At 40.4% G+C, this 25,462-nt stretch overlaps 1 protein-coding gene across 4 annotated transcripts in view; it reads right to left on the bottom strand.

Moving 5' to 3' along the window:
- The window catches only part of LOC126175264 (puromycin-sensitive aminopeptidase), a 164,266-nt gene extending 141,838 nt beyond the window's left edge, over positions 1-22,428 (bottom strand). Inside the window, exons 1-4 of one of the 4 annotated variants that reach the window (XM_049921908.1) lie at positions 21,580-22,428; positions 21,243-21,484; positions 19,399-19,552; positions 5,716-6,013 (exon numbers count right to left, since the gene is read on the bottom strand). In XM_049921908.1, the coding sequence (XP_049777865.1) occupies positions 5,716-6,013; positions 19,399-19,552; positions 21,243-21,484; positions 21,580-22,038 (1,153 nt within the window). In that variant the 5' untranslated portion in view covers positions 22,039-22,428. Of the gene's footprint in view, positions 1-5,715; positions 6,014-19,201; positions 19,353-19,398; positions 19,553-21,242; positions 21,485-21,579 lie in introns of all 4 variants that reach the window. The other 3 variants (XM_049921906.1, XM_049921909.1, XM_049921907.1) reach the window with 3 other exon arrangements.
- Positions 22,429-25,462: the final 3,034 nt, after the last annotated feature.

The raw sequence follows: 25,462 nt of genomic DNA, 5'->3' as shown, positions 1-25,462 counted from the left end.
CTAGCCAAAGCTTTTGACACAGAGGATCACAAAACACTGTTGGTTAAGCACATGAACTGGGAATAAGGGGATTGTAAAAAAATGGCTCCAGTCATATCTAGAAAATAGAATACATATGACTGAAATAACACATTTATCATGTAACTCCCACTGTATTGAAAAACATATTTCTGACCCAAAACATAAAAATATAAGTGTACCCCAGGTTAGTGTCTTATGTCCAGTACTATTTCTAATTATATTAATGATTTCCCACAAAGTATAAAGCATGGTCATACAATATTGTTTGCAGATGACTCTAATGTGCTAATCAGTGACACATCACATGTAGATCTAAGACAGAAAGCTGAAGAAACACTAAAAAGTGTATATGAGTGGGCAGTTAACAACAAAGTCATGCTTAATATTAAGAAAACAAGTGCTATGAACTTTTACATTAACAAAAATATATTATAATAACCTGAAGTTAGGTAATGAAACCATACAATGGGTGGAAAGCACACAATTTCTTGGCATGCAAGTTGATAGTCAGTTGAAGTGGGAAGACCATGGGTGGGGTTGTTTCGGGGAGAAGACCAGACAGTGAGGTCATGGGTCTCGTCGCATTAGGGAAGGACGGGGAAGGAAGTCGGCCGTGCCCTTTCAAAGGAACCATCCCGGCATTTGCCTGGAGCGATTTAGGGAAATCACAGGAAACCCACATCAGGATGGCCGGACGCGGGATTGAACCGTCGTCCTCCCAAATGCGAGTCCAGTGTGCTAGCCATTGCACCACCTCGCCCGGTGGGAAGACCTACTTTGTAACAGAATCTCTACAGCATGCTATGCCCTCAGAGTTCTTACTTCAGCATGCGATATTTCATGTATTAGATCAGTATACTTTGTGTATATCCATTCTGTTATTAGTTTAGGATAATATTCTGGGGAGTGAACAGGAAAAATATTGAAGCTGTATTAAAACTGTAGAAAAGAAAACGTATAATGACCGAGAGTGGTAGCATGGCTCACTGCCTTGAACTTTTTAAAATGCTGCAAATCTTAACTGTCCCATATGAATATATTTTTCAGAATATTATGTACATTAAAAAAAATAATGGACACTATGTTAACAATGTTTCTGTACATGGTTATGAAACTAGGAACTGCAATAATTTGCATCTAGATAGAAAAAATAAAGTTAAAATGCAACAGAGTCTACTGTACAATGCCATCAAATTATATAATAAATTACCGCAAATCGTGAAAGACAGAGAAAATCTCCTCCTTCAAAGAAAAACTAAAAAAAAATTTTACAAAATAAAAGTTACTATACAGTAATGGAGTACTTGAATTAAAAAAAGGTTACTTAAAATCTGAAAGTTCTTTGTTCAACTATATGGAGGAATAATAATTATATAAGACTGAAAAATGTAAATTAGATTATAAGAAAATTTCACTGTCAACTATTGTGTAAGAAACAAATTTAAACTGTTAAATTGTCTATTATTCAATGACGAAATCCATACAATGCAAATTGTTTCATGGATTAATAAAGAAATCAAATCAAACTGCAAATGCTTGCTCTGATGTTTTGCAATGAAGCGGCGAGTAGAAAAGGTGAACAGTTTTGTAACTAATAGTTCAATGAATTCCTCAACTGTCATTTCTCTGATTTCAAGTGTATCTCTATCAGTGTGAGTCCATTGTTTGAACTGAACTGTATCCTCAGGATCAATATCTGCAAAAGTGCTTTCCAAATATTCATTTAGAGCTTCTGTTCCTGGACATACCTCACAGTGATGAAGCATGCAATCCTTTGTTCCCAAATTACAGACAATTTTGCTCAGTAAAATTTTGTAATTTTCTTTTATTGGGCTATGTGGCAACATTAGTTTCACATGTTGATGTTTTGTGCAGACACAAACTGAATGTGAACCAGCTGTGCCTACAGTCTCACACCACTTCGGCCTTAACTCACAAAATTTGGGAAATCCAATTTCCGGTCCATTTTTATTGCAGTACACAACAAACATTTCTTTTAAGTTGCTCAGTAATAAGTATTTGTTTTTTAACCTTTTCTCCATCCATCCGAACAGTAATACAGTCCTTTTTTCCTGGACAAATCCGACTAAACTCTTCATCATAAAAATGTTCTATGACTCTTGCCTTCACATCCTCAGAAAGCTTTTCCCCACATTTACCTTTGGGCTGTGCCAATATTCCCTGTTCACTTTTTTAACTTTCTAGCCTTCCTTACCATTCTTTCTGAAACACTAAATTCTTCCATAGTCTTTTTGATAGACCAGCTTTGGGAAAATTTGAATTTTCTCGTTATTATTTGATATACGTAATTTTTCTTTCAATTCTTGAATCAGCTCAATGTAATCTGAACAAGTCAAGCATTGCTTGCTCGTGGATGGTTGCTCCAATTCACTGGGATCAAGTCCTCCCACTTCTGCAGTTTTCTTAATAATTGCACCTTCAACTTTATGTACAGGGCTATTACAAATGATTGAAGCGATTTCATAAATTCACTGTAGCTCCATTCATTGACATATGGTCACAACACACTACAGATACGTAGAAAAACTCAAAGTTTTGTTCGACTGAAGCCGCACTTCAGGTTTCTGCCGCCAGAGCGCTCGAGAGCGCAGTGAGCCAAATGGCGACAGGAGCCGAGAAAGCGTATGTCGTGCTTGAAATGCACTCACATTAGTCAGTCATAACAGTGCAACGACACTTCAGGACGAAGTTCAACAAAGATCCACCAACTTCTAACTCCATTCAGCGATGGTATGCACAGTTTAAAGCTTCTGGATGCCTCTGTAAGGGGAAATCAACGGGTCGGCCTGCAGTGAGTGAAGAAACGTTTGAACGCGTGCGAGAAAGTTTCACGCGTAGCCCGCGGAAAATTGGCTCATGCCACAACTGGAGACCGACAGCGCCGACTTCATCTTTCAACAGGATGGTGCTCCACCGCACTTCCATCATGATGTTCGGCATTTCTTAAACAGGAGATTGGAAAACCGATGGATCGGTCGTGGTGGAGATCATGATCAGCAATTCATGTCATGGCCTTCACGCTCTCCCGACTTAACCCCATGCGATTTCTTTCTGTGGGGTATGTGAAAGATTCAGTGTTTAAACCACCTCTACCAAGAAACGTGCCAGAACAGCGAGATCGCATCAACGAAGCTTTCGAACTCATTGATGGGGACATGCTGCGCCAAGTGTGTGACGAACTTTATTATCGGCTTGATGTCTGCCGAATCACTAAAGGAGTACATATCGATCATTTGTGAATGCCTAAAAAAACTTTTTTTGAGTTTTTGTATGTGTGTGTGCAAAGCATTGTGAAAATATCTCAGATAATAAAGTTATTGTAGAGCTGTGAATCGCTTCAATCATTTGTAATAACCCTGTATTCTGCACTTTGCACATCCTTTTGTATCCCTTGCACCAATTCGTTGAAATTTTAATGGTGATATTCCAACAGATCATAAGCTTGTATTCAAATTGTGACCAACATTAGTCTCATCATCTTCATCTGACTGATACGTAACATCCATTTGTGAATATTTCAGTATATCAAATTCTTTTCTACAGGTAGGGCACATTTTTTGGCCTGGTTTAATATCAGACATGGTTATCCTTTTTAGTAGGTCAGCTGTTTCTATGTTGATTGAGCACAAGCTTTTTCGTGCAGTGTGGTTTTTCTTGCCAAATGGGTTGCAACATGATCTTTGCAAAAAAGTCAAATCTTTTTAAGAGTAAAGCTTCACGATGGAAGCATAGTTGAGTATTTTCAGCAGAGTGTGAACCACTCCATCTAGTAATGGAATGTTTCCCTCTATTTTAACTCCATCTAGTAAGTAATACTTTTTCTTCTAAGGAAAGTTGCTTAACAGCTTTCAGTCATTTTAAGGCACTGCATGTCATTAAATGACATGGGGAATCAGTATTTCCAAAACTGCATACATTAACTTGATCTTATCTTTCCATTTTAGCAACAACTTGATATACTTCAGACACTAAAATCAAATTACCGAGTCCTGAATAAAGAAAAGAAATAAAATTAATAAGCATTCAGTTTCCCAAAAATTATGTAGCAGTCTCTAGTACAGTTAAATGGTTAAATTTAACAATGTAATTGTCACAAACAGGTTTAAAATCACCGAATAAATAGCAAAATGAATATTTAAACAATGAAGACGTAATAAACAAAATTCCAAATTTTAGGAGACATTTTTGCACCTTACCCAAAGAGACACCAAAATGAAAATAAGTGTTTCTAATAGAATGAAATGTGCCCTGTTGAATGGTGTTAATGAATGTAATGTGGTAGGTGTCCATTTTGAGACACATGAGTTTGAACACAGGTATATTTTGATACATTCATGTTTTAACAAATTTACAGGATGGTAGCACAGTAATTAAACACACAAGCCAGGCCAAAATTTGTGATACACTAAACACCCAGACAGACAGTAGTTTGGCAAAAGACCAGGTCCATAGTGCACTTTCTCCACTACTTCTGTATCGTTAAACTATGGGGCAAATTTCTCACAACATGATTTGTTGCCTACTCTGAGCTGAGATTATGCCAAATGCATTGCTTTCTGAACTCTACTTGCAACATTTGTGTTTAGAGCACACAAAGTTGTGCCACTATACCCAGAAGCAAGAGTCTAGCTCTTTTACATCAGGAACAGTGGAATGCCAAACTTGACGATTTCTTAACGACTTTTTGGTCTTGGTAAAAGTGGTCTTCATGAAAATGGCTCTAGCACCTCAAGCCTGAAACTTTGCATAAGTTCATGTAGGGCCCTCAGGTACATCCTGTACAAATTTCATCAAAATTGAAGATGATCGAGCTGGGAGCCCTAGGACACTTCACATGGAACGACCCATATACCAGTTATGCTGACCGCAAGAATAAGACCAAAGCATTAAATAGCTTATTCTACCACTCGAACTTTTCACAATTACTGCTTGGGCTTGTTAGTTAGCCTATCCTTCTAACAACGTAAAGTAAAGAAAAATCCCTCATTTGAGCACACATTGTGATCCTTTAGCTGCAGGGTTTTATCAGAGTAAAGCAGATCATCTCCACCAAATTCCTTGGAGAATGGAGTACCTGTTGAAGATTGAAAGTCAAAACTCTGAAAACGCGGATCTCAGAAGTAGATTTCTTAGCTAGTATGTCGACTCTGCTGGTTTATAATAAATCTTTAGTTTTTGCAGCAGTACCTGCTTGTCTGTGAACCAAAACAGTGTGACTTCAGTTTCTTTTGCAGCCATCACTTTAGTCATTTTGATTTCACTTAATTTAGTCCCCCCCCCCCCCCCTCATCATATAATTTTCATACACTATGTATAATTCTTTAAACCAACTTCCATTTTTAGTCTCTCAGAAGCTCTCAATAGTTTCAATATAAGAAAAGTGTATTATTTGCTCCACATGAATGTGAAGGAGTGTGTAAGTCTTATACTACACAAATACACATTACACATTTCAGAATTTGTCTATGGAAGCAAAAATATTTGTACAGCTTTATAAAACACTCAAAAATACCATCCAGTTAGAGCCCATTTGTTATTAATTTTCTCCACCACGAGCCACAGAACACATGCAACAACAAGACACGATTGCCACAAAATTATTTCTAAATCAAATATTTAAAATATTAGTCACATGAAATTTATTAGTGTAAAGAGTATCTACTGCGAGCATACCTGCAGAGAAATCTGCGATTGCTATCAAATCAATTTTTGGAAGTGGATATGCAATCTGGAAGTAGTCTTTGTAATATGGCAATACTTTTGTAGCAACCTCAAGAGCAAAGCGACCTTGCTCCTTCTTGCCAACTGGTGTGTATACTCGCACCAGTACTCCGTCATTTGACTTGTCCTCTACAAAGTCATACTCTCCAACTACTACAGCTACTAAATATGTTGACATGATGGGAGTGGTATCGAATTTCACTACACGTAGGGCAGGGTTTGATGGGTCATTCGTTTCCGACACCACAGGCTGCAACAAAAACATTAATCTCAAACTTACCACCCAACAAAATAATCAATATTTACTAAAACCTAACGATTTGGATTGTCTTTGTTGAATATACAGGATGTCTTAAAATATGTTCACACAATTTGAATTATCACAGAAATTTTTTTCCTACCTACACGGTTAAATTTCTTAAAAAGGTCATTTTACTTTTTCTTGACAGACACCGGATGACTCATCGATCTAGCTGTGAAACCCAGTCAGTGCCATGAGAATAAAGTCAAGATGCTAAATGCACATTTGTACAGCAGAGAGTGAAAACATTTTATCAAGCAGTAGTCAAAGTTTGATAATGTTGCTGGAGTTCAGATATAGTGGAAACTTTAGTCTGGGACTCATTCATCTACAAAGTTAAGAATCACATGTCTCAGAGACAAAATTCAAGGTGCATAGAAGAATGCACAATGCACAGAAACACTAATCAAGGTGACCTCACAAAGCTAAAAGTGATTAATCCTCACATGTAATACTGGCACTGTTAAAACTGTTCACAGCAGCAAGATTCATAGCAAAAGTCACAGGAGAGTCATGTCAGTGTGATATTGATGTGCAATATCAGGGTGGGTGATAGAGCAATGCAAGGGGTAGTGATTGTACATTTGATGCTCCAGCTAACAGTGTCATCCTGCCACATCTGCTTGTAAGATGTGCTTTGGAATGCATGTTCATTTCCACGTTTGTTTTGGTTTGCTGATGATACTCAGTCCATGTAGTGTTCATTATGGCTGAAAAAGCAAACACGACAAATATTACATCCCGAATTGACAGTGCTGAGTGTTGCTAGAATACATATTTTTATGGGGAGAATCAGAAGCAGAAACAGTGTCTCAGTTTGGCATTTACCCAGTATTATCAGTTCCCACTGTAGACAATGGCTGGAGTGTGTGCTGGGAGACAGAGAGCACATTGGTGACACTGCAAAGTGTTCTTTATTCCCCTGTTCCCAGACCACATCACACTTACTTGCACACCACTGTAGTACTGAGCAAAGCATTCTCAAGAGAGTAAGGTTGCATTGCTTCATTCCAAGGCTAGTGCTACAAGTAATGGATCATGGCACAAATCAGAAGGTGAAATTTTGTGAATGAGTTCATGAGGCGAATCCAGATGAACCATGCTTTGTGGGTTGTGTTTTTTCATTGAATAAAGCACAAATTTACGTAATGGGTCAATCGGCGTAATTGTGTGTACTAAGCTGAAGATAATTCCTGCTTGACTGTTGCACAGACGTAAATGTGCCTGGTGTGAATGTGTGATGCAGTTTGTTTCCTCCTACGGAATTTGGCCACTTCATTTTCAGAACCCTGTAATTGGAGAAAAGTCTGCAACAATGCCTGCCAGTTACATTTTCTCTTCTATTCACCCTATGTATGGTAATGACAGATTTTATTTCCAAGCTAAACTGTCATAGGGATGAACGAGCAAACCAAGAATGAAATGTAGGAGGCCAGTGGATAGGATGCAAGAAACTAATCTAGTTTCCTGTACACTCTCCAGAGCTGAAATCGCTCAACTTTTTCTACCACGGAACACAGTAAAAGGTGATGTGTAGGGTTATTACCATGCAGTCTGGATACATTTGGGATGAGATTCAATGGACTGCATAAAATCCCATTACACACTTTGGTTCAAGGGAATCTGCTCCGACTCTTACTCAGAAATAAAGTCTACGCTGAGTGCCAACAGTTTTAACATTTCCTTCAACCACTATTTTGAATATCTATCTGAACTAGGAATTACCCTTATGATTATAAAATAAATTGTCTAAGAGTTCAAAGTGTGTGTGCATGTTTTGGTGCGACCTGTATATCAGAAGATATTTGCAAGAAATGCTGTAACACAGCAGAAACAAGCAAGGATTAATGTAAGTAGGCATCAGCAGCACAAAGCTTTGCTAAATATGAGTATCAGATACACATTCTGTGTTTGTTATCATTTATAAATACACAGTAAATCAATAGTTTAAAATTTAACCTTCCTGAATTGCAATTTATTACAGTTTTTTATTGTCCAAAAACATCTTTTTGACATTGATGTCTGGTTGTAGATTTTTAAAGATACTTTAAAATGAACAGCATTAGAAAAACAAACACTTTTGCTCACTAAATAAAGCAGAAAATGAGTGACATGCTCCTCTCAACTCTAGGTTTTGATGCTTGATTAGGGTGGTCTGCCAAATTGTTTGCTATTAATGGAAAATCTCACATAAAGACGTGAAACAAATACTAACAAAGAGATAGAGGGGCTGGCCAGTACTTACCTCAGCTCAGTACAGCCGATAGATACACATAAAACAGAACCGAAAATTTACGTTCCTAGCTTTCGGAACAAATGTTCCTTCATCGGGGAGGAGAGAGGGGAAAGAAAGGGAAGAAGGGAAAGGAGATTCAGTTACTCACAACCCAGGTTGTGAAGCAACAGTTGCTTCACAACCTGGGTTGTGAGTAACTGAATCTCCTTTCCCTTCTTCCCTTTCTTTCCCCTCTCTCCTCCCCGATGAAGGAACATTTGTTCCGAAAGCTAGGAACGTAAATTTTCGGTTCTGTTTTATGTGTATCTATCGGCTGTACTGAGCTGAGGTAAGTACTGGCCAGCCCCTCTATCTCTTTGTTAGAAATTGTTTGCTATGATCAAATCTCCAGTTGGTAATCATAGAGTAATTTGTATGGTTCATTACCACAATTATCTTCGTACAACTGACATTTCTGAAAAGCACATGACTTTCAAAAGCTCACAAAACAAAAATCTGAAAACTGATTTATTTTCTGTACATAAAAAATTTTGCTGAAACATCTGTACAGAAATACCTTTAGTAAGTAGTTGTGAACCATTATGGATTAACTTTTAGAGAACCACAACAAATATACAAGCATCAATATCCCTCTCCTGTGCAAAAATCTTTTCTGTCCATGGTGCTGCTGCATGAAATACACCTGAGGTACAGTTTTTTCTTTTAACTGACACATGCTTAGGGTAACACTCTTCAGTCCTCTCCCCAACCCATTTGCTGATTGTCAAACAAGTGGCGCAATTGTTAAATTTATAGGATAATAAAAAACTACATCAAAAACATTTAACTCACACGTGCATTCTTCTCTCCGTTTTATATTTCACTATCTGTTCAATAAATTTAACTTCTTTGGTACAGATTAAAACAATTCATACAAATTCTATGTACATTTTTAAAAAAGTGCAGTATTTTTTATATAATAAAAACAATTACAAATGTTTTTCAGCTGTACTACAACTTTTAATTTTTGCTAACATGGGTCATATGTGAAGCTAAGCTCAAACCAGTATCATGTGAGAGAAAAATTTTAATACAACATGTAAAATAGTAAATTAATAAGGTTTTTTTCTAAAAGCATGCATAACGAGCATACAAGACCCATAAAAGAACAATAAACAAGTCCTTTCATTCAGGTATCGTACCTAAAGCAAACACGAGTTGTGCGCTTAGTAAAGAAAGGTGATGTGGAGTGTTTCAAAAACTACAGGTCAGTTTTGCTATTGTCTATATTACCAAAAATAATTGAATTAATCATGAAATAAAGACTAATGATTTACAGGAATAGTACAACCTTTTCAATGAAGCACAGTTTCATTTCCAAAGTGGGAGAAGTACAACATCGGTCACTTTAAAAAGTGGTACTTAAAGTCTTGACAACGATGACTGTGTTATGGGTTTGTTCTTAAACCTGTCCAAGGCTTTTGACATTGCTGGCCATAAAATAAGCACTAAGTGTAAGAACAATTGGAAATGAGTATTTCCAGTCTCACTTGGAAAACTTGCTGTAAATACGGGGTGGTCAGAAACAGTCAGAATAGCTTGTAAGAAAGAGCACTTGCGTGCATTAAAATGCTGTAATGCAGAGACCTCCGTGGGTCCGAGAGTTACCACGTGTTGAAATGCTTTTTGCCAGTTAAAATGTGTCATGTTTCGAAAGATAAATTTAAGCTAAGCGAGCAAACATTAAGTTTGTTCAGTCTGAGGAAACCAAATGAAGAACACTTATGGCGACACAGCCTTTGGTAGGCTGCTTGAATTTGTGCATGTGATTACCTGATTGGCTAACTTCAATGGTAAATTACTTGGAAATGGTGCAATGCATAAAATTTTCTTCTTAAAAATTATTTCTTAGCACAACTTCCCCTGCATCACCCTTACAAGCTTTTCAGAGTCTTTCTGACCATCCTGTATGTACACAACACACTGTTTGACAATACCTAAGGAAGAACTGCCAATTGCTACAGAACAACCGACAATTGCCACAGAAAGACCAATGATGACAATAGGCAATGTAAAGGGTGGGAGGTGTTATCTGCAGCAAAGCCTGTGCACCAACACACTGTATGCTTTCGACAGTTCATGCAGCAAGATGTTTGACAAAGACTGTTGGGGAACAGATTAGTGTGACATTCTGTGTGGTCATATTGTACAGTAACAAGTCTCCAAGACATCATCTGAGTGTTTGCGATCGTGGACATGCGGGTGAATGGCTTGAAGCTGAGCAAAGTGCCACTACTGTGGCCCCAATAATGGATGTGACCAAAAGTGTCACCTCACTATTAAAAAAAGGCCATTGAAAGCGGAAATACTATACGAGAGCACGCCACTGGTCATAAATGGACCACTACATCACAAGAAGATCAACACGTAGCCCCGGCAGGAAGACACCTCACTCCTAGAGGGTCTCTTCACACTTTGCAACCGCTACCAGTACACATGTCTGCCAGAATCATTTTGTGGTGACTAAATCAGGCAGGTTTTTATGCCTGGGAGTCCGTTAAATACATCCCACTTAAATCATACCATCGCTGAGAAAGAGTTTGTTAGATTAGCGTGCATGTTGAGGTCAGCTAACAGTGGTCCAGAGTGATGTTCTCCAATGAATAGCACTTCACTGTGGCAAGTGATTCTGGCCATCAATAATGGTGGGGAAAGAGGGGAACACATTACATACAACATAATGTTCATGAACATCATCTGTATGGCCTAAGCATTATGGTGTGGGCAGGCATTATGCATAATAGCCGAACCCTGCTGCATGTATCTGTTGCGAGGTACTGTGACAGCACAGGAGTATTGCAGAGACACGAGTTTGGATTATGTCTGTCTGTTTAGGAGCATGGCACATCCCAACTTTCTATTTATGGATGACAATGTCCACCCACACAGAACCACTGAGTTCTCTGGCACACTGCAAAGAAAAGATACTGAACAAATGGAATGGCCTGCATACTCCCTGGACCTAAACCCTGTGGAGCCTGCCTGGAATGTTCTTGGCAGGCATTTTTCTCAATGAACACCCCCTCTCCAACCTATGCAAGAACTGAAAACCTCCTTGAGAGAAGAGAGGGACAGTATCGTCCAAAAGCTCCTGAACAGTTTGGTAACCAGCATGAATACCTGGTCCAAAGTGTGCATTAGCGCATTAGTGCCTGTAATGCCTGAGAGTCCGATATCAACCTTTATGTTGGGAGTCTCACCTTCGTCAAACGTAAACATTACATATGTCTGCTATCCTGCTTTCCCACATGGTGAACCATACATTTTTCATTATCAACTTGCCACTCTACCTCTTTTATGTATGTAATGTGTTTCATGTTGTGCGTCATTAGCTATGATAATTCCTATCCAGCAATGTCTCTGTTCCTTAGCAATTGTCAAGCAGTGTATAATGATGACTTTCCAGTCAGTATGACATGGAGAAAAAGAAAAGTTCTCTTTGCTGGAGACTGCAACATTACTGCCACTGATAAAACACTAGAATTCCTAGTAGAGAAACAAATGAAATGACTGTGATTGGTTGGTTGGTTTAAAGGAGGGAAAGAGGGGGAGGGGGGGGACAAAACTGCGAGGTCATTGGTCCCTTGTTCCCAGTAAAATAATTACACAAGGGAAATAAGAAAAGAAAGGAGACGTACAGCACAATAGCTGGAGAACGGAAGAACCGAAGAACGACAGAAGGACAACCAACACTACTATGGACAAAAAAAGGAAGAGAAAACTACGGAGAGAAGCAAGAAACAGATAGAAGGGATAAAAACAAGAGAGCAGATGACCGTGGCTGGCTGACCACAAGAATAAAAAGGAAATGCCAGCCACTCTGCGACACATTAAAATATCCAGCCTAAAAGCATTAGAGTTGAGAACACAAGGGGACAGGACATGTGCGAAAACTTGTATGGAATGATGTAACCCACCGTCACTTATAAAACTTAAAACTAAATAAGCTGATGAGGCATTGTCAGCTAAAATTAATGGCAATGACTATGGGAGGCACCAACTTGGACACAGGCCGTACAAAGTAACAGGAAGTTTGGGATAAAAATCAGGCCTCTGAGACCCCACTTGTGTAGTGTGGCAAGGATATGATGTCACCAGGTCGTGTCATGTGCTTTTTGTGAATAAAAAAAGACAGCAACCAGGTGTTGGTGTCTGGAAAAGGCTGTTCGGATGGCAGATTCTAGGGACACAAGATTATCAGTGATAGAGTGGCCCTGGCAGAAGCCGCCCTGACATGGAGCCAGTAGGCCACGTGACTCCAGGACCCAACCCAACCGCCAACACACCATACATTTCCGCAGCTTACAAAGAATGTTGGTGAGGCTGATGGGCTGACAGATATCCACATCAAGCAGGTTTTTACTCGGTTTGAGCACCGGAATAATGGTGCTCTCCCGCCATTGCGATGGAAAGATGCCACCACACCAGATCCAGTTCAAGATCACGAGGAGATGCCGCTTGCAGTCAGACGAGAGGTGTTTAATCATCTGACCGTGAATCTGATCTGGCCCAGGAGCAGTTTCAGGCCAATGTCCACGGGCACTGAGGAGCTTCCACTCTGTAAATGGGGCTTTATAGGATTCACTGTGGTGTGTAGTGAACTATGGGACTTTCCCTTCCAGCCACCATCTGAGAGTGTGAAAGGCTGCGGGGTAATTCTCTAACCTAGAGGCTCGAGCATAGAGCTCAGCACAGTGCTCGGCAATCGCGATTGCGTCAGTAGGTAACAAGCCATTTATGTTAACACCGGGAGCATCTGTTGGCATCTGGTACCTGAAAACACATTTGATCCTTGTCCAGACTTGGTAAGGTGATGTATGGCACCCAATGGTCGAGCCGTATCTCTCCCTACACTTCTGCTTCTGTTTGATAAGTTGGAGAATGTGGGCACAGAAACGTTTAAAAGCTATGAGGTATTCCAGTGAAGGGTGCCACTTATGTCGCTGTACAGCTTGCCGACAATCCTTAATTGCTTCAGCGACTTCCAGTGACCACCAACGAACTGCCCTTCGCCAGGGCTACCCTAAAAAGCGAGGAATCGCGTTTTCTGCTGCAGAAAGGATTGTTGTAGTCACCTGCTCAACCATCCCAACGAAGTCCCCATGTGGGGGAGATTCAATGGTGACAGCAGAGGTCAAAGTTTTCCAGACCACCTTGTTTAAAGCTTATCTGGGCAGGCGTCCATGAGCCTGACACTGGGGCAGTGACAGGAAGCTGGGGAAGTGCTCACTACCACACAGATAGTCACATGCTCTCCAATGGATTGATGGGAGGAGTCCTGGGCTGCAAATTGATAAATCAATGGCCGTGTAACTAACATGAGCCACACTGAAATGTGTGGCGGCCCCAATATTTAAGAGGCAGAGGTCGAATTGAGACAGTAAAGTTTTGACATCTCTACCTCAGCCAGTAAGCACAGTGCCACCCCACAAGGGGTTATGGGTGTTAAAATCCTCCAAAAGTAGGAAAGGTTAGGGAGTTGATCAATCAGTGCAGCTAATACATACAGGGGTACTGCACCATCTGGAGGAAGATATACATTGCAGACATGTATTTCCTGCGCCATCCTTATTCTGACAGCCACAGCTTCAAGAAGGGTTTGAAGGGACACAGTTTCACTTCAGACTGAGTTTAGGACATACACGCAAACTCCACCTGACACTCAATTATAGTCGCTATGATCCCTATAATATCCCTTACAGCCGCAGAGGGCATGGGTCCGCATTGCCAGGAACCAGGTTTCCTGGAGAGCAATGCAGATAGCAACCGTAAAACTTAACAGGTGCCTTATCTCAGCCAGCGGTGGAAAAAACTGCCGCAATTCCACTGGAGGATGACGTCATCGTGAGACTGGGAAGGCATGGAAAATTCAATGAAGCAGTTTACACTTCGGGGTCATCTGCTGCCACCGACTTATTGCCTGAGCAGTCTACATCCATTGTGTCCGAGGGTCCGGTGAGATCTAAGTCCTCAGCGGACACCAGAATCTCCACCTGATCTGCAGATGCAGGCAGGCAACGATGGTGGGGGTGACACCGTAATTCCCTTGGTCTTCGGGGTCTTGTTTTTGGATTTCTCTCACTGCTCCTTGGGTTTCCCTGGCTGGGAGGACTTCACTGATCCAGTCTCCAGGACTGAGGACGAGTGTGAATCCCTATGACCAGCTGCTTTTGGGCTCTTCAGCCACTGGCGAATTTCTTCTTTCCTGCTAGCAAAAACCTGGAAAGGGAGTGACCCAAGAGACCCCTTCCTAGCGAGAGTGGCCAAAGAAGACTTATGCTTCTCTGGTGCAGAAGTGCTTCAATGCTGTTGCAGATATAGCTCACAGTGGAATGATTCCACTGGTCTGCATTGGGCGCTTTTATACTGAGCACATGCCCTTGATTACATAAGAGTGCTGATAACGGACTTAGCCGCTGCAAGGGCCGGGGCGGGAGCGTTATCCCGTAAGCGTGCTGTAGTCATACTAGCAGCACGCGTACCCGCTGGCGAGCTGGCCCAAGCGGGTTGCATCATGCAGCTGCGTAGGTGCTCAGCAGCCAACGCGGCACTATGTCTTCGATTTTTTTCAAATTGTTGCATCCTTGAGGCCCGTTCACCAGATGTACATCTAGCGATTGGCAGCTGACGCTACAGATCAGACTTTATTAATAATTATAGTAGAGGGTTACATCACCAGTTACAGTTACATTCTCAGCAAATAAACCAAGTCATTTCATCCATAGATTTATTTTTTCATCATTACTAACTTTACGACAGGAACGGGTATACAATGCAAAAGGCATATTACTATATACATAATTAGGTCTAGATTGGCTCTCAGTATCTATTCCACAATGCCATATCTTGTAAGTGATGACATTTCGGTCAGCGAATGATTCCAATCCAGGTAGAGAGGCATTCTCACATCGGACGATAGCGTGAGTCAACCATCCAGATCCAGGTTGAGGGAAATGGGGGGGAGGGGTGTGTGTTGCTCCCGAAGTAGGTGGTGCAGGAGCAACAGGAAGGGAAGTGCCCCTCACCATCACGGGGGCAGGTGTAGTCTTCCGGATCTGAGAGGTGACTGGGGTTGGCAGAGCTGATGGGGGCTAGAACTGTTGTAGCAGCGGCATAAGACAATGTCACATGTACAGGATGTAGGTGTTCAAATTTCATCTCAGCCTCAGTGTAGGTCAGTCAGTCCAGGGTCTTGTACTCCATGATTTTCCTTTCTGGAGAATCTTGCAGTCAGATGAGCAAGGCGAATGGTACTCTCCACAGTTGACACAGATGGGAGGCAGGGCACATGGAGTATTGGGATGTGATTGGCGTCCACAGTCTCAACATGTGACGCTGGAAATACAGCAGGAAGATATATGGCCAAACTTCCAGAATTTAAAGCACCACATTGGAGGAGGGATATAGCACTTTACTTCACAGTGATAGACCATCACCTTGACCTTCTCAGGTAATGTATCACCATCAAAGGCCAAGATGAAGGTACCAGTGGCAACCTGATTATCCCTCAGACCCCGGTGGACACGCCAAATGAAATGTACACCCCGCCGCTCTAAATTGGCGTGCAGCTCATCGTCAGACTGCAAAAGATGGTCCCTGTGAAATATGATATCTTGGGCCATATTTAAGCCCTTATGGGACATGATGGTTACAGAAACATCCCCCAGCTTGTCACATGTGAGTAGCGCCCGTGACTGGACAGAAGATGGTGTTTTGATCAAAACTGACCCAGATCTCATTTTGGACAAGCATACCACCCCCCAAACTTGTCCTCTAATCATCATGAAAGAATCCCCATCAGCTCTCAAACATTTAAGGTACCAGGGCAAATAAGAACCGCTGCCATCCTTAGCCTGACATTCTTTCCCTGGTGTGGCCAGGGAGGGGAACGATTTGGGGTCATATTTCAGTGCGTTGAATTGAGCCCGTGATCGCTTAGAGACTGCTGGTGTTTGACCATTAGCAAGAGATTATGTACTATGCTTCATCAGGTGCTATCCTCCCTAATGCCACCCACTCCGACCAGAGAATGAGCATGGGTACCACACAGCCGAAGCAAAGGCCACATGGCAGGATGATCACTGCCAGGAGTCCCGATGCCCCAGGGTGACGGCATCTACTCCTCGGCATATGTGGGGAGTTAACGGCACAGGCATCATCAGCAGAGCGTTGCCTGTGTGGTCAGGGGGCTACAAGCAACAGGCCCTACCACAACGGACTGGCTACCATGCAGGATATCAGGTGCAACCAAGCAAACAAGTCCATTATCATTGTCAGCATAGAAAACAATACTGCACAGTTGGTGGAAAAATATGCACCCAGGAGGGTGACCTCGCCCAACAGTTGGAGAGTGAACAAAAGTCCAGATCCACAGCGATGAAGGATGCGATAGGCCTCAGCGCATGATGGCCACGATGCAGCATGTAAGGCGCCCTTCCCCAGTTGGCTTGCACTTTGGGAAAATTTTTGAAAAATGGAGGTCGAATCCTACAGGGGACCATCACATAAAGGCTGAAACACGTGAGACTCCTTTTAGTCGCCTCTTACGACAGACAGGAATACCTCGGGCCTATTCTAACCACCGGACCCACACGGGGCAAACTAATTTTGAATTTAAAGAAAACAAACAATATGCATTTCAGTATAAAAAGGGAAAACGAATTTGCCACATTAAGCATAGATGATAAACATGTAGGTTGTGTAGCAAAGACAATGACTTAGGTGTGAATATTGATTGTCAAATAACACAGAATGAACACACAAAGATACTGCCAAAAAGAATCTTATCAACATGTTTATGCTCTTAGGGTTTTGTAATCTCTTAACACAAAATGACTTTTGGTGATGTACTATCTCATTTTTCACTAAGTTCTTAGCTGTAGGACTTTTTCTTGGGATCAAAGACACAAAATAGTTACAATTTTTAAACTGAGGAAAAGTGGGAAAAATAACTTTATATACTTAATGCACAAAGTGAGTGCATCTATTAATCTCTAGTGTGTGTCAGGGAAAACGTTATTAAGTTGTTCACTAACAGTTCTATACATAATCATGGAACAATGGCCAGTCTGGACTTTTACTAAGGACAAACAAACAAAAAACCTAATACAGTATTTTCTACCAGGGAATAAAACTGTATAATAAATATCCCAAGGAAATGAAAAATATTACTAAAATACATCTGTTAAAAAGGCAGCAAAACATTTTACACATAATGCATACTACACAATTAAAGACTACTTAGAGCACTTGAGATTAAAGATCAATAATGAAAGGAGAGAACTACAACACCTTGCCACATTACAATACATGATCACAAAATAATGTTGTTACAAAAAAAATAATTTATCAAGATCTGAAGTGCAGGACAGTTATGTCTTGATATTCTCAAGAGTTCACAGAGTTCAATACCTCAGTCATCATGGAGGGCAGACCCCGAAGGGGTGGGGTCAGGTGGACTGAGGAGGACAAAGATATGCATTATACCTGTTGCTTCCTCAAAAACTAAAATGATTGCGTAAACCGCCCCCCTGAGTAAGCTGTAACCAGCAAGGTCACGCCCCCCTGAGTAAGCTGTAACCAGCAAGGTCAAATTATCACCTCAATGTACATTGTACAACTATCGAACAAATTAATCTTGCTAGATTTAAGAAAGGTGCGATAGAAGCAGACCTTCTTTTTTCACTGCTGAAAAAAATCCTAAGAACTTCATTTCATAAATCAAGTCCTTGGACAACGTCTGCCGACGATTAGTGGAATACTGCATACAAGTAACCAACAGTTACACTACGGAGTACAATTGTGTGCTTTGGAAGAGACTTTAGAAATGAAGAGTTTATACCCAAATTCATTTGGGCATTGGAGAATATGGAATAAAAATTTAAAATGAAAACTGTAGGGAAACATTTGCCAAAAGCCTTGAAATATTTTAACATTGGACTCATCTAAAGGGCATGAAGAGCTTGTATGGGAAAATACTTGGGAGGGTTGTATAGTAGCGAACAAAGAAGAGATGGAATGTACCGAGTAAGAAATCAGTTCCGATGACAAAAAACAAAGGTGTACAACAGAGAACCTGAATCCTAAGGAGTATGAAAATACTGAAATCGGCCAATGCAAAAAACATTACAGAAATGTAAATAGAGAAAAAGTGGAAAATGAGAAAAATGAAAACTCCATTAGCATTTCTACACATAGGGAACAAAACTGCAGTTATTAGTACATCGAATTATAGTATATGGCAAAATTATCAATTTCTTAAAACTCTTTTCAAAACCAAAGTTTGTTTTGAAAGAAATATGGAGGAAAAACAGCGAAATTTGTGGACAGCTTAAAGCTCGGGATCCAAGGTCAAGAAAATCATAGTTTTTTTTTACAGTGGCCTTTGAACAATTTCACCTCTTATCTCTATTAGCAAATTTCTGATGTACTAAATACACTATTGGATTGAAGTTGAAATACTATTGAGTTTTTATACTGCTTAATTCTTCTGAAAAACCTCTGTTACCGGCAAAAATAAAATAATAAATTCTGTTGCTACAATCACATAAATAAAATAAAGAAGATCTGGATTGAGTCCATTACTGATCCCCAACAGTAAAATGTAAATGCAGGTCAAAATTACTTAAAGTAGTAATGCTGATTACATACAATTATCATCAAAATTAATCATAAGAAACATCTCCAATTTGTCTGGGAAACTAAAGCATAACAAAACATGAATGCAACACCCAAGCACCGTGCAGAGACTTTAGCAATTTCACTAACTGTCTGTGGTACCATCTCTCACACAGTTTTACTATCCTAGACCAAGAGCAAGAAAATTAAATTTTATTTGCCAACTGAAAAACAGAGAAACTTACCATATTGGAAAGAGCAACCTTACTCTCTGGAACAACCAAGGTGATGTTGAAAGTAGCCTTTATCGCAGGTTCATCCCAACATGGGAAGCATCGCCGAGCATCTGTGGCCTCAAACTGCGTGACACCTGCATAGCGCTCTTCGCCATCTGGGCTGCAAGCAGATATATAGGACCTTCACACTGAGTTTTGAGGCTTACCATATTTGAAAGCGCCACCAGCCCATCATCTTTTGGTATTGAAACAGCAACTGAGAAGCAGGCTTTCACTGCAGGCTCATCCCAGCAAGGGAACAAACGGCGAGCATCAGTTGGGCACAGCTGCGTCACCGCGGAGAATGCAGGTTCACCACATCTGAAGTTGTTTAGCTTTTAGAGCTAGTACTAAAAAACTACATTCTGAAAATTCTATGTCTCCTGGAACTTTTAGCTGTTCTGGCCAGATGCAAGAAACAATATTGATGGCTTAATGTTTACAGGCAAAAGGCTTTCAGATCAATTAATAAAAGAAAAAAAACTTATAATAACTGAATTTGTGCAAGAGAATCAATATTTACAAGAAAACCTTTGGTATGAATAAACTGATAACACACCATCATAAAACGTTTTCCACCTCTCACCAGTTATGTTTACAACTGAATCATCTTTGCCTATGTCTTCCATCATACCTTTTGTTCACTGTAGTGTACACCTTTCAACTCTGCAAGCTGTCTCTAACCCTACACAGCACTTATACGCATCATTCTCAACACTTGTAGAATGGTTAACTTTAAGAACAATACACTAATCTGACACACAGCGCGGTAACAGTAACAAAAACTGGGAAAAAGAGATGGAACCAAACGTGGACCATTACATGTAGGCTATTGTGGCAAGTTCATTTAATTTTATGAAGATCATTCCCCCCCCCCCCCCCCTATTCTGTTACACACTGAGACTGACAAGAATTGGAAATGTGTCCATCTAAAATATAGGGCTAAATCAATAATTTTACTCATACAGTATGTTACACATGAAGAGTTTTTGATTATATTCCACTGAAACACGAGATGCCCCAAATATTTATCAAGTTCTCCACAATGTTAATTATTATTTCAGAAGGAACAAAACTCATAATTCATCAATTTTTGTTTATAATTCTTGACACTTTTACTCTGAACATTTCTCCAAACACTCAAGAGCTATAAAAATAGGTAGCCTAATTATTGTTACCACCCAACCGAGTGATGTGCTAAAGACATGCTTGATGTTAAGGCTGCTTGTAATACAGAATGTTTTCTTTTTATTGGCAAAGTCAGTACCCACCCCCTCCTCTTTTTAGAAAATAAAGAAGGGCATTGGGAAAAAAACTCAGAATGTAACTCAGAAACAAATCTAACAGCAGGCTACAATCTATATAGTCAAGTTCAGTAAATTCATAAACTGCATGCTGTAAGACAATATGAATTCATCAAAAATTAAGGCTTCATAGTACATCTTCCTTGGGCAACTAACAGAGTTTTCTGCTTAGCCTACAACTTGACAGAGCTCACAAAATTTCACATTACCAGCAAAATGTCTCACCTGCACATATCTAAAATTAAGGAAAAGTGCAAAATGAAGGAAGAAAAGAAAATGGAAGATTAAGACTAACAGGCCATGTGTCGGATACTACCCTGCGCACACTGTTACTGGTATACAAAGGAATACTTAATGGAACACAAATCTTCCAATTTAAATATATAGGCCTAACTAAGAGTAGGGCCATAGTATTACTTTTAATAACTTTTTCCATAAGATAAATAAATAAATTCAAGAACCATAATGAACTACTATACATTCTCTTGCCCAACATATTACTCTAATTGAAATGACATTGAACAGTACAGATGCATCTCAAGGAAGTCTATCTGTGGTGAGATTTCCTAGGCAATGATCACAAAACACCTGTCGTTAAAATTACAATTATATACATCCAAATTAAAACAGATAAAAGCATGGAAACACTGATAACCCACTATAAATATACAACATAATTTTTCATTGAAATAAGAAAGTCACGTTACCTTACATATTTGCTCCTGTAAAATCCTTTCATTTTGTCGTTGATTTCTCCAGTAAAATCGAAAGCTAGTAATCCATTCCCCGCATGAAGGGGCTCAGGAAATGTCAATGTCAAAGTTTCATCCTCCACCGACAATGCGACGTCTGTAGGAACAATACTGTTACCAGTCGACGTTGTGAATTCGACACTTTTAATTGTTAAATCTAAGGAATTCAGGACGATTTTATCCGTCACTGTTTTTACCTGAAGTAACAGAAAAAAATATCAAAAGCACTATTATCCGAAACGATCCAATTTCATGTTTAATTATGTTACAAAACCACTTTTCGTTGACATACCTCAACTTCTATTGTTTCTTTCCCTTCAAACACTAATGTTTTTAGGTCAGGCTTCAGTATCAGATCGTAATGTTTTGGTACGACACACTTTGGTAGTCTCTCGAATGGTTTTGATTCGGGCATGTTTGTCGTGTGTATAAAACGGTTTCCAGTTGGTACAAAAAATGTTTCACTCACTATACTACAGCTATTTCGCGAATAACCTGCTAAATGACGACCGAAACTGCTTACGAAATCTTCACTTAAATAATATGCTCTCTTCAAACGGTGACCGCAATTACCCCACCAAGCCCCAACCCACGGGAGTGAAGTTATACCACTGACACGTATATCAGTAGGTCTAAGCCAGTTTTCCTGCCCCGACAGAAGATAACGGTAACAGCACAGTCCGTGCCCAACTAAAACCGGTTCTCTGGTCCGTCGTATACAACGACAAAGTGTTCTTCCAGTCCAGAACATAAATCGAGCAACGAATAAGTAAACTGAAATTCGCGAATAGAGTTTTAATGGCCTCTAATCAAATAAAGATGAAAGAGTTCGAAAAACAATACATTCACTTTTCTATACGCTTTTCAACCAAGAAAATACGCCGGTGAACAGTTAACAGACAAGAATATGTCCATAAATACTAGTCCGTTTTATGTGCCACTGGCGCTAAACTCCGAGATGTGTATGATGATTCTGCATGTTTTCGGCAACTTACGAAACAAAACACGCTCGCTTAGCGTTTTCGTTTATATAGCTACCGCTCCCCATTGAGATATTAATATATCGGTACTTATGTAATTCACAACAAAAACGGTTATCACAACTAAAAGAAAAATGTCTTGCGAACAATTCCTCTGCCTCGCTATTACTCAGTTTGACTGGAAACAAGTTCGCATCAACGTGAATGGGTGCTACGCTGTTGTAAACATGGGCGATTTGAACTGTAAATTGTGGGGTTGTTAACCAGTAGCTGTACTGTAGCTTATGCTGTTAAGCACAGCCTTGAGCTACAAATCCAGTGGCGTGTATATGGAGTCACGATTCTAATACCGGGTGCTCTAATCTTTCGTAAATAAAATTGTCGTATTTTTTCCAACAAAATCTTGTTTTTCAAGCTTAGAGATATTTTCACACGAAAGCAGACCATATAATGAGAGAAGAAGTAAGCAGATTTTATTTCTGGTAATAGTTGACCTCTTCTATATTACTGCGCGAACAGCTGTTATGTCAACGACTTGTCGTCAGTACTGCACGTGCTGCGCGCTGTGTTGCTTCGTCCTTGAGCGGTATACCGTTAGATCAACGAACCTGAGAAGAATGAACGAAGTGAAACAGGATAAGATAGTCGTCGGTCTTCCAGAAATTACAGTACAGCCGTTGCCTTCACGTTTCAGGCTGATTCATGAACACAGTTACGAAAACTTGTCATTTATCCCAAGCACAAGGCACGACCATAGGGAAGTCGTTTAGTTTTGTATTCCCTTCAAAAGTACACAAAATCTCCACCTGACAGTTGTAACTAGTGCTAGAATTCGTTAGCGTCGGTACTAAACAAGTAGAGAAATGCGTGCTTTAGTCGATACAGCACTGGTGTGGATAAACGCATGTATTGATTGTGCCACCGCCACTTTTACGTCTGTGAGAATATAGGCCAACGGGCAGCGAAGCCATTAAGGACAATTACTAGTTCATTCAGTAAATTGTGGAAAAATTTGATAGGGATACTCATTCGACCAATCTGATTTAGACTTCACGCGCTTTCCCTACATTCCTCCTGGAAAATGCCGGGATAGGTCTTACTGTATGGCTACAGCCGATTACCTATCCTTGTCAGTCATTTTGAGTGTGTATCTGTGAATAGTGTTTCTTGTTCTTGTAATACTACAGCATGTTCAACATCCTTGTAAATGTGATCCATGGATGACTACCCTACTCTACTACTAACACATCCCATTTCAGAATGAGATTTTCACTCTGCAGCGGAGTATGCGCTGATATGAAACTTCCTGGCGGATTAAAACTGTGTGCCCGACCGAGACTCGAACTCGGGACCTTAACCTTTCGCGGCCAAGTGCTCTACCATCTGAGCTACCGAAGCACGACTCACGCCCGGTCCCACGCGTGAGTCGTGCTTCGGTAGCTCAGATGGTAGAGCACTTGCCCGCGAAAGGCAAAGTTCCCGAGTTCGAGTCTCGGTCGGGCACACAGTTTTAATCTGCCAGGAAGTTTCACATCCCATCTCGTTTACAAGACCTAGCACCAATGGGCGTTCGCTAGGGTGTGAAGGGGGGGGGGGGGGGGAGTTGGTGGAAGAGAGAAGTAAAGGACAAATTTGCCCCCTCCTAGAATATAGAGTAACGACGTTTTATTGATTACAGGATCTTGCGCATTTCTATAACTCATTATGATTCTACTAACTTACTAAACTTTTTGCACTGCCCAGCGCGATGGTCAATAACTGTCTTTAGCAATCGCTAATTAACTATAGTTTTTTTCGGTTCGTCAGGCTGCTCATGAGAAATTATGTTTTTCCTCAGCATGAAGGTGGTTTCGGCTCCGTGCCGTAGTCACGGCAGCTGCGAATCTTTGCGGAACATTGCCAAAATAGAAACCCCAATATTTTCTCTTTGGCTTCCTGCAAAAGCCGTTAATGGGCTAAAGAAAGGAATCCTTCCACATCTTGACACAAGAATTTTAATGCCAGCTCACAGCATCAAAAAACATGACTGCAGTTACACCGACATTCGTCCTAAATTCTCCTGCTGCACAACTTAATCATAGAAGTAGTCCTGAAGCGAGGGAAAAAAGTGTGACATTTCAAGGTCAAAAAATGTGTTCACAGGGGGTCCTCGATGGTAAAACTACGTTAACTTAGTGCACGAAAAAAAAAAAACGGTGAACTGTACTTGCTTAGCCAGCCGTCCAAAATAGTGTGAAAACAGTCAGCTCCGATACTACGGGACAGTTTTCCCGTTTATAAATTATGGGATAGAATTGTAGAGTTGTGCTGCCGATGTGCGCTTGAACAGAATACTAGAACTACAAAAGCGAGCTGTTCGGCTGCTACATAGGCTGGTGTATAGGGAGACATGTCGAGATGCTCTTTCCAAAACTAGGGTAGGTAGGGTAGCCCCATGTGGGGTAAAAACCCGTACCGAATTTCTGAATCGCCCGCCATCGATTCAGGAGCTGACTACACGCGGCAGGTTTGTCATATTGTAACTTATGTACCGTTACAGTTCATCCTGACAAGTCGCTGCAGAGATGAGAAAATGAGGTAAGTCTGTTTTCCTATTACTATATGAAATTTTTCTCATGTTTTACTTGAACCTTGTACAATGTAGGGTTTGAAAAGAAGAATCAACGAATTACTGGAAGTTGCGCATTTAATTTTTACTTTCACATTAAATAATCATTCTAGTTAGTACCCAAAATCAAAATGGTGCATTTGTCAGAAAATGGCGAAATAGGACAAATCTCTGCGACATTTTGTGGTAAAAGTCATCAGTTCCAACTATGTGAAGACAATTATTCAATGCCACGCAAAAAATGACATTCAGCCCACGCTGCGTGAGATTATCTCACCTGAAGATATAATTCCGACGTCTAAAATAAAAATTAAGAGGAAACGTTCTGGCGAATATTGAAAACTGTGCTTCTAACGTCGACACACATTAAAGAATGAATGGTAGAAGAATTCATGAGAAAAATGCTCGTTACTGAGAAGGAAAAACGTGTTAAGGAAAGAGAAAAGCGTGCTAAAGAAACAGAACAATAAAAGCCAGATTTCACATCAACGCAAAAAAGGGAAGAAAGCAGGTGAAAAAGCCAGCTGATTATTCTGCAGTCAGTTTCAGACTTCACAGTTCATGAGAGTAATTCATATGTAGATATG

The sequence above is a fragment of the Schistocerca cancellata genome, chromosome 3 (assembly GCF_023864275.1).
Source record: "Schistocerca cancellata isolate TAMUIC-IGC-003103 chromosome 3, iqSchCanc2.1, whole genome shotgun sequence".
Taxonomy (NCBI): Eukaryota; Metazoa; Arthropoda; class Insecta; order Orthoptera; family Acrididae; genus Schistocerca; species Schistocerca cancellata.
This window is presented reverse-complemented; position numbering and strand designations above follow the sequence as displayed.